The sequence below is a fragment of the Anarrhichthys ocellatus genome, unplaced genomic scaffold (genome assembly GCF_004355925.1).
Source record: "Anarrhichthys ocellatus isolate YVR2014 unplaced genomic scaffold, GSC_Weel_1.0 scaffold146, whole genome shotgun sequence".
NCBI classification, from domain to species: Eukaryota; Metazoa; Chordata; class Actinopteri; order Perciformes; family Anarhichadidae; genus Anarrhichthys; species Anarrhichthys ocellatus.
In genome coordinates, this window is record NW_022280176.1 from 128,170 (window position 1) to 138,699 (window position 10,530).

The 10,530-nt window shown below is 41.8% G+C and overlaps 1 protein-coding gene across 1 annotated transcript in view; it reads right to left on the reverse strand.

Annotated features, from left to right (window-relative positions):
* The window catches only part of prkar1b (protein kinase, cAMP-dependent, regulatory, type I, beta), a 57,158-nt gene extending 47,704 nt beyond the window's left edge, over window positions 1-9,454 (reverse strand). The window contains exons 1-2 of the mRNA XM_031877724.1: window positions 9,309-9,454; window positions 8,071-8,259 (exon numbers count right to left, since the gene is read on the reverse strand). Coding sequence (XP_031733584.1) covers window positions 8,071-8,244 — 174 coding nt within the window. The 5' untranslated portion in view covers window positions 8,245-8,259; window positions 9,309-9,454. The remainder of the gene's footprint in view (window positions 1-8,070; window positions 8,260-9,308) is intronic.
* Window positions 9,455-10,530: the final 1,076 nt, after the last annotated feature.

Sequence of the window (10,530 nt, forward strand, 5' to 3'; positions counted from 1 at the left end):
GAGAGAGAGAGAGAGAGAGAGAGAGAGAGAGAGAGAGAGAGAGAGAGGGGACAGGAGAGGAGACAGAGGAGACAGAGGACACAGTCGAAAGCAGGACACAGAAGCTCTGTAAAAAGTGGGCTTTGCACACAGTGACGTGTGGGTGGGGGTTTAAAGCAAAGAATGGACACACAGACAAAAGATGACACACATGCAATTACAGCCACACTCGCTTAAATCAAAAGTCACCGTTATTACACCATTGTTCCAATTTCCACTAATTTATGGACGTCATATTTAAATGGCCCTCTCCTGTTTTGTTTATTCCCTGAGCCAATTTGCACCAAGCAGATATGAAGAAAAGTTAGAACTAACACTCATCCTAATAGCTGTGACTAACCAATATGAATCAGCCCTCCACCCATCATGAACCTCGCATAGAAGCTCAGTGGGCTCGCAGCACGAATACATCAAAATATCTATTCTTCCATGAAAATCATTTCTGATGTCAGTTAGAAAAAAAACCGGAAGCATCCATAAGCCGTTACCTTAGGTAGCCCTAATCCAGTGACGGAGACAGTTTCACTCTGCAATGCCAGAGCTGAAAGCATGCAAGTGAACCAAAAACAACAAGGTGCCACACACACACACACACACACACACACACATAGTTAATGAAGCATGGAGAGCTGATCCACCAGTGGAGCTAACAGTCTACTCATCACTCTGTTCCACACCATTACAGCACCACAATGGACAGAAAGTTTGCTGCTGTATTCGGACTGTGTGTGTGTGTGTGTGTGTGTGCAGTGCTGGCCTCCTAGCTATGAAATAAAGTTCACTCTCTATATGGATGCAACACACACACACACACACGCACACAAAGACTTGTCTTGCTATCCTAATATTAACTCTCCATTTCTGACATGTTTCTAATCTTAACCCTCAAATTTAACTGCTGAAACCATTTACAAACGGTAAACGAAGTCTGAATTCTAAAATAAACTCTTTCCGTCCCCAAGTAATTATGATCAAACTGTTGCTACACTATGACAGCAGCTACAGAGAGCTGACAGCCAAAGACTCACAGCAGGAGCGAGACTGAGACCCTGCTCCTCACATCACATCTACAGCTTGCTCATGCTTGCAGGATGTTAGTGGGAGTTCTTTCGGTATTGAGGGTTCACTGTTGCTTAGTTCTTTGAGTATTTTGAGTAAATCTATAAGATAAGTTTCACATCTATCGAGACTGCACCATGCCGGTAAAAATCAGATTTAAAAAAGGGAATTTTTCGTAGCTGAAACTCTATTGCTGCGTCGATTATACTCAACTGACAGCAAATAAATCTAAAACAATTTTGAGAATCAATCATATAAGTAATTTATTTTTCTGGCTTCTCAAGTGTGAATCTTTGCTAGTTTCCTTTGTCTGAAATATTTAACATAATACCGTTGGATTTTGGATTGTTGGACGGACAAAGCGAACATTCGAATATGTCAGCTTGGGTTTTAGAGAAACTATTTTCTAGCATTTTATAGAAAATACCAAAAAAAACGATTAATCAAGAAATGAATCCTCTGATTTATCGATAATGGAAATGATTGTTAGTTGCAGCCTTAGAATTTCTTGTGCGATCTACTAGTAATATCAAACGCTGCTGCCTGCTTTACCAATGCTCTGTCTAGATGTAACATTAGTTCACTGTTGTGTAGTTTCTGTACTTGTCTTCTTTGCTGTCTCTGACTTGCCCTTTACATCTCAGTGATGTACACCTGACACCTATTCTGTTTCTCTCACACCAACCACAGATTAGTCGGGGAGGGAGGAGGGATGCAACGGGCAGATGAGAGAGGACAAAGAAGGACCACCAGGGAAACGGGGGCAAGGGGGCCCGATTTACCTGAAGGGGCCCCCCAGGGTAGAGGTTTAGGCCTGGGTCACTGCGTGCACCCCAGGATGATTTGACAAAACACCCCGCTCCCATAGTGGTGGTGATGAGTGAACACAGAGGCTGGAGACACTAATTACACTGTGCTACAAAACGTATGTATGGGACATGCACCTATAGAACAGTACTGCTAATATGCTGTTGGCATACACATCACTGGCATGCATAGATTGAGCTAAATAGTCATAGAGCCGAACAAGAGGAAGACTGGGACAACATAAAATAAAGAAAAGAAAAAGTTGATAGGGGAGATAATTCAATGCTACACCTAATTCTGCTCTAAAATGCTGTCAGTGGACTCAAGAAACAACCACACCCTCCTGACAAATAGTCAATCAGAGGCCTTTGAAGGGACTGGCTTGGATTTGTTATGATAGGTCCCGGTGACAGCTGAATGGCTGGCAGCACGGAAATGCTTCTCGTCTTACAGGGGCGACGGCGAGACAGTGGCTGATTGACTGATAGACTGACAGACGGAGAGTGAGGATCTCCCATAATGCAATGTGATGGGATCTTTCACAAGCAGAGCCGATGCAGCACGGTTCACATTTGTTTGACTGGGCGTGCGTTCTTGATGTTGTGGGAACATCATTGTTGTGGGATCAATGCAACGCTTGCCCGTAGAGGTGTGGAGACACAAAGAATGAGCTTTCCTGATGCTGTTATGTTATTTCTTTCAAACAACCATAGCTAGTTACTAAGTGCTTAAGGCAGTCACGACATGTCAGAAAAATACCATGGATAGTCAATCAAAACATAAGAATAAAAAGTATCGATATTTAGTCAACCAACAGAGAAATAATTGAAAGCTATCTTGATAATTGATTAATTCTTTAAGTATATTTTATGCGATGGTAAATTCAATATCTTTGGGTTTTGGTCAGACAAAACAAGCAAAGAATGAATTGGTAATGAGGATAACAATTATTTGCAATGGAATGGGAATAGAGCTTTTAGTATTTAGCTTATGAATTTAAAGCTGTATACAATAAAGTCCTGTTTATATGTATTCTACAGGCAATGAATGGATGCTAAAATGGGGGTGGGTTTTCTTTAGTTCCAGTGGAGAAATGGAGATATAGCAAGTTTGAGTTACATGGTCAACAAAGGACATGTGACATGACAGAGGAGAAGGCATATAGAGGTAAAATATGTGAACTATAAAGACAGGATACAAGTGGATGACAAAAACACTTGAATGTACATAATTGCTGAGGAAAGAGAGGGGAATGAAAAGATGAAGGACAAGACGGATAGTAGAAAAGCCTGGAGTGAATCATGAGACCCAAACATATGACAGCCCCGTGAGCGTAAGGAATACAAGGGGCATTGATAACACACACCAACACACAACCACAAACAGATACACACACACACACAAGATGCAGAAACTGTTTAGCAGTTAAACCTGATAAGCTAAACCTGTTTGCTTTATTAATGGGGAACAACAACCCAAAAGATGACAAAGCAACAGCTGCAATAGGTCCTAAGTTTCGATTTGAGATCACAGAACAGTGCCGAAGGCATGCAGTTACCCAAATGTGGTGCTTCGACTCACATCCAAGCACCACACACATACAGTACAGATGGAGTTGAGGAGGGACGGCTGTCATGCGGTGAACATGTGGTTGCCAGTGCAGGTGGTATGTTGGTGATCAAAGTGTTGATGGAGGAGAGAGACGCATCTTAATTCATTAGATATGTTCTCACGGAAGGTAGTAGAAAGAGAAAGAGGAGCGGGGAAAGTAGAGGATCTTCTGTGGATAAATGGCCGGACAAAGCCAGCGACAGCAGTCCAGAGGCGCCAGAAAACACTGTAGAACACTGAAGAGTCAATGGGTCAATGAAACATCTACAGTGGCAGCTGCCCACTTGATATACTGAGGGACATATCCACACTCACACATTCAGTTCTTGCACTTTTAGATGCTGCCTGTTGCACAAATACGTAATGATGCAGTCTGATGAGAAAAAGTCACCTTATTATGCACATGATCGCGGCCAAAAGAACTGCAACAATGAACCCTGTGTATTAGAAATTCAGTCTCTGTGCATCACTGTTTCAATATCTCTGCTGTTCAGGAGAGACAACAAACTTTTGTATTAAAAATAATCAAATTTAAGTGCCTGGTTAAAGATATTCCACTGTAAACTGAACAGCTTTGACCGTGAACTTTCAGTAAATAGCAGCGACAAACACACTAGTTCAGAGATGGTCCTCAGATTGTCCTGTCAGAATGCTTTTTTGTGGAATTGTTGTCTTTTCACACTGTCGTGTGCCAAAGATTAGGGTGCCAAAGATTAGGGTTCACTCCTCAGAAAATGACACACTGAGCTGAGCTGATAAGAGATGGAGAGATGAGAACCCCCATCTGAAGCTATACTGTTGTAGCGATCAAAGGCATCATTACCATGCATAAATAGGCAGGATGAAAGGCAGCGAGACGCCTGTTATTTTCCCATTCACTATTTCAGCTGAGTACCAAAGACATGTCATTATATCGGAACAAAAGTTAAAAACAAACTAGTCAGACTGATGATTAAGTGTGTTATCAAGTTTGTGTGTGTGTGAGTTAACATCACAGAACAAAACCTTGAGAGCGGATGATGGAGGAACTTCGTGAAAGAAAAAAGATTTTCCAGATAAGACTGTGAATGCCGTATGAAATGGATCCTGTGCAGATATGAAATGAGGTTAACTCAGGTCTGGCAGATGGGGAGAAAGAGTACCCCGCTGATCTAATTGGCACACACAAAAAAAAAAAAACCTGAACACATGAGGGAGAGATGGATTAAACTTTGTGAATAAAGGGGCTCATTCAACACTGGATAGACTACAGTCTATCTATCCTCCCCTGTTCCCTAGGTTACCGCCTGTACTGGGCGACGAGTGAAGAAAGAAAGAGAAACGCAGACAACGTAGAAGGTGAAGCACAGGAGAAGATGTGTGACGACAAAAGAGCACTTTCTGCTATGTCTTCGTGTTGAGAAGAAGAGCTTCCTGCTCTGAAAGATCCAAGACCTTGATTCAACAAAACTTTAAATGTTGTTTGGTATTTTAAATATTGTCTTCCTCTACAGCTTGTTTTTTTCAAAAGATTTCAAGATTGAGATAAATGTGTTGAGCAATAGAACACTGATCAAACTTAATAACGATACACGATAGAAAATGAAATCCAGATTAAATGGACATGAACCAAAATATTGTCCTAAAAGTCAACCTGCGCCAGAGGAAAGGAGAACAATAAGCCTCTGAAATAACTGGGACACCACAAAAGCATAAAGCGTGGCCTGTTTAAATTCCACGAATGACTGACCTCACAACACAAGTACAGATTTAGAAGGCTTGACTGGAACAGTGTTGGGCAACTGTGGGCCCCAGAGGGCTGAAAGCTGCAGTTTTTTGTTTATTCTAACCACTTGTATACACCAGGTGATTTCACTGACCACCATTCAACAACATAACTGTTCAAGGAAGGTACAAGGAAAAGACTGACTTCTTCTTCCTATAACTTCTATATGTTAGCACTATAGGCCCGTGAAGTGCACTGCTGCCTACCGCCGGTTAAAAACAACGCATTTTAGCTTTTGCAATCAGAAGAGATGTAAGTGTTTATTTGAATATAGAGGGGGGGGGGCGTGCGATCCTTGAGGCATTCTTATGTCAGATGTGAGCTGACGCACTCAGATCACCAAAGAAGCATGTTAATGCCAGGTGTAAACAAGTGTCATTATGTAAATATATACACACACACACATGCACACACACGTCCTACTTGCAAGATGACAGCGAGAATCAGGTGTCATTTATCAAAAACACTGCACTAGTGTATGATGTGTCGTCCATATCAGAACTTTCGATACTGGGGCACTTTTTCCTGATGCAAAACTACAAACCCCATTTCCTCTGGATAATCAAAATGCTATTTCCTGTCATGTAAACAGAAATATTAAGCGGAGCCGTTAGTTTTGCAATCAAGGAAGCAGTCAGATTATTGTTGTTTTTAAATGACAGTGTTTGATGGTTGCTGCGTCTGACACATTTAGCCAGCACAAGGGGAGATTGAGGAGTGAAAATGAGAATAGAAAAACCCTCAGAGGACACTACAATCAGAGCCCACAGGTGGATGCTGATTAAATGCTACACTTAACCAATAGCAGTGACGATAGTAGCAAGCATGATTGCGCAGAGCACGGCAGCTTAAGCGCATTAACCTTTAGCTCACGGTGAGACGAATATGTGATGCAGAGAGTGGAGCATGTCCCATGTAATACTGTTTTCCACCAATAACACATGTATTTATCCTTCATGCAGATTGCTCTGGTGCCTCTGGACACCGGAGCACAAGTTTCAGGAAAATAACTGCTTTGATGCTCAGTTGTTATTGAGCTGGAATACACATTGTGCAAGTGTGCGGTATGTAATTTTACAGCATGAATCACTCGCAACGTGCTACAAGTATGCCTCTGCTGAGCTCTGTCACGGCCATTGGTATTCATGCTGCCTCTCTGACTATGCAGCATTACAGCCACTAACAGCAGCAGAAGCTCTGCTATCAGTGCTGTGCTCACACACTGTTTCCTTGGCCACATAACTCTGTCAGGACCACTGCTCCAGATTCTGGTAGCAGACAGATGCAAACACTTTTTGTTGGCTCTGTCCTGAAAACCTAGACTTAAATATGTTGTAGGTGCAAACTGTCGTGGAGTATAAGTGTTTGATTGGTCTGTCTGGATAAATAAATACCAGGGTGATACATGAATAAATATATAGAATTCATCATAAAGGCAAAGCATCACTTGCATAAACATGATGATCAAATCAGATGACTCTCACATGCGAACACGTGCACATGACTGCAGCAAGGATGGAGAACTTTCCTCCGGGGCGTCAGGATGGTGAACTTCAGCCCTGCTACATCTGATGCTGCTTCACAATCGCTTCTCTTGTTGGAGACTTCTTTCCACAGCCGAAACCCTCATCGGGCCAACATCGACAGCCTACAGCTACATCTCATGCACCTTTGTGACCTACTTGTGCAAGAGTGCAAGAGTAGAGCCCGTGGTTTGAACAAAGAAGTCATATCATCCACTCATGAGCAAACTACTGTCTCTGCTTGATCAAAGACAAGCGTTGGGAAAGATCATCTATTTAGTCTAAATAGAGACAACTTAACTTGCATATTAGGGACAATAACAACTGACCTGTATCTCCTTTGAAACTTCATAAAAAGCTAAAAAAAAAAAGAATCTGAGCACTCTTATATATTAAATCATCAGTATGGTGTGCCTGCAAGAAGACTCCACGATATTTAGCTCAAACACACCTAATAAATACAGCAGGAGTCTGTGAAGAAACTTTAACGTAAAAAAGCATCTCGCCACTGTCGCGGTGCCAGTCGGTGCCAACACATTTGCCTAAAAGAGACGGACGCAAAAAAACACTCTGAGCAGTCACACTGTTTGTGGGCCACAGGGAATGTGCTACAGAAGTAAGTGTAATAACCTTTTTTCCAGTCGTGATCTTTCTTTTCCCTCATCTCGCAAAAAGCCTTTCTCTACTCTCTAGCTATTAAATGAATGTGTCACCTCTTTTTTCTCTCTGCTCACGGACAGACAGACAGGCAGCACAGGCAGGCAGTCCTATTCCCCGAGCCTGCAAACAGGACACTGGCCTTTTATGGATGCTCCTCTCACATTCCCTAATGGATTCTCCTATTATATGATAACAAAAAATGGAAGCTCCATTATAACAGTTTGAGTACAGTCCTGCCTTTTTAACACAGAAACTAGCTGTTCTCTGTCTGCTTATATATGATGGCGTTACAAATTCCAGTTGAAGAAATGTAATAAACAAATAAAACAATGTTTGTGCACCTGTAATACCAACACACTGTGCATGTATTATACATTGTGAGAAAATAAAAATACCTGGGAATCAGAAAAGAAGTACAACTAGCTGGCAACCGGCACTCACTGCAATGAACATTCATGTAGTTTATCATATTCAGGTTGAAAGTAGATTATAATTAACAACTTCAAACTCACCACACAAGATTTCAGGCAACACAGAGCCTGAAATTACAGAAAGAGATACCCAGGCTGAGGAAACTAAATCCTACTAAACTTTGTTATCACCAACCTTCTCCAGCTTGTCAAAATGCTCCCGCAGGAACTTCATAGGACGCTCAGGCTTCGCGATGCAGAGGTTCACGATGCACTCTTTGAGGATCTGCTGGATGTTGTGCTTCTGCACAAAGATTTCACAGCCCTTCAAGCTCTCGTCTTCTTCCAGAGTGGAGGAGGAGGTGGCCATCTTATCTTTTTATCTCTGTGGCAGTGGGAGAAAACAGGGTGGACCATGAGAGGAGGGGAGGGAAAGCTCCGTAGAGAAAGTGGCAGAACAGGGGCAAAGGAGGGGCAAAATGCAGCGCATACAGAATGATACGAGGAAAGTAGAATGGAGGCGCAATATAGTCGTGGGAAGGAGGTGAGTGGACATTTCACATCTTGCTGCTTCTTGTCCTCCAGACATGAACTATTGTCAGTTGGCAATACCCTTAGCATGACATGAGAGTGCACGATGAAGGTAATAGTTGTGTAAGTGTATAACTTTCTTAGTTAAATAAAAAAGATAATTTTGTAAACAGGGTTGGGCAATATGATGACCATTAGACAATATGAATTGGTCACCTGAGAATTTGTCATTCTGTTTATACCATGGTAGCTATTTTGTCATATTTGGTTCCCATATTGTTATTAAAGTGTATCCCTGGATGCATAACTAATGCATGAATATGTATTGTATATGTATGTATGAAGTGTGAACGTTTTACTGTGAAACTGGTTATTTGTGAAAGTTAAACACTTCAGCGGGTGAAGGCAAAGCAAATCACATGATGGTGTATGACAACTGCCAACAACAGCTATGATTATGTCAAACTACAGTTATGTCAAATAACATAGTAGCATGTCTCTCATAAGAAGTCAGGGAGCTGAGCAGGTGTAGCTAACTGTTAACCCTGTATCACTTCCTCATATGGAAATCACTATCATGTGTTTTTGTTCATTGCATAATAAATCTAAATCAGTTATGCATTCAGGTCATGGCATCTACTAAGTTGTCTTAGTAGATGCAAAACAGTGCCATCACATAACAATGTCCCCATGCGTACTGTGGAGCTGGTGATGAAACTGAGCACCTGTTCAGTTGCATTCAATAGACAGCTAGCCCCGCTAGCTCTGCTAACATTACAATGACAACCAAACCACAACGAAGGGGATGTACTGCGACGTAAACGCTATGAAGGGCCTGATCTTAGCCGCTGTTAAGTGCTCATAAAAACACGATCTAGTCGGTGCTCTCGCTGGTGTCCCTACCGTTATTTGTGGAGGATGCTCACAGAGAAAACACCTCGCTGGCGGTGGGAGACTGGTGAGGAAGGCTACCGTTGGTTAGCCGGGATGCTGCTGCTGCCTGCTGCTGCTGCTCTCGTGTCTCTCTGATAACTCGGCTCGCTCTGCGTCAATCCCGATGACGTCAATCTGTCATGCCCTCGACCGCAGCGACGCTCTCTCGAGGCCAGCGGCATCGCGCCCGGGCCAGCCCCCCTGCAGGTAAAGCATCTTTGAAAGGAAACCTCCGCTTCTGCAAGACTGGAAACGTTTTATCCTGTAGGTATTAAAGACAGACTGTGGGATGAGTACCGCCATTTAGAGAGAACCCGTGAACGTCTTTGGTGCAGGTTCAAAGTCAGAGCCTTTTTTTTTACCAAAATGGTAACATCAAATGGAAATGTTTTATATTTTATTATTCATCCCAGCACTCTTTGCACTATGTATTCTTATTAGCAATACTAGTATGACTTGCATAGGCATATGTTTGAATGTGTGTACACAATAAATATGGGTGTTATATAGTTATAATTCAGCTTTGTTGTCATTGTTTACTTTCTGCAAGAACAATGAGAACAACTTATAACTGGAGTCAAATTCCTTGAAGGTGTACACAGACTACTTGGCCATTCCAGCTGATTCTGATTGTAATATTTAATTCATTCAACTGTTACATTGTATTTTTCCAAGATTAATGATGTATGGTTTTGGTTATTTTTGTTGTTTTTTAATATGAAATGTACATTGTGCTAGTTCAATGATATTGCACATGAGCACAGTGAACATGTTGAGTCAAGAAACACTGAAATGAGCCAATAAAATCAAACATGTGTATTTTAAGGGGTTTCTGATTCACCCCTGTGAGCACATCGAGGTTTAACACTCAATCAAAGTGAAACCCATGGATTTGGTCATCATTTTAATGTAAATAGACCCGACAAATGCCTCCTGATAATACATAAATTCAAGTCTCAAAGGTCCTGAAATAAGCTGATTGTGACATTTTGAGGGGTATATGTCAATAAAAATATTAGAAATGAAAGGACACACCATACACCTGGCATTGGGGGCCCCTAAGGGACTTGCACATACCCCTTTGCCCAATTTCTCCGAGCTTAATGTCAAAGAGGCTTATAAGTGTGCTTCATCAAATATCACTGAAATAATTCTTAAATTGTGTGTATGTTGCACACAGTCGCAAGTTTAT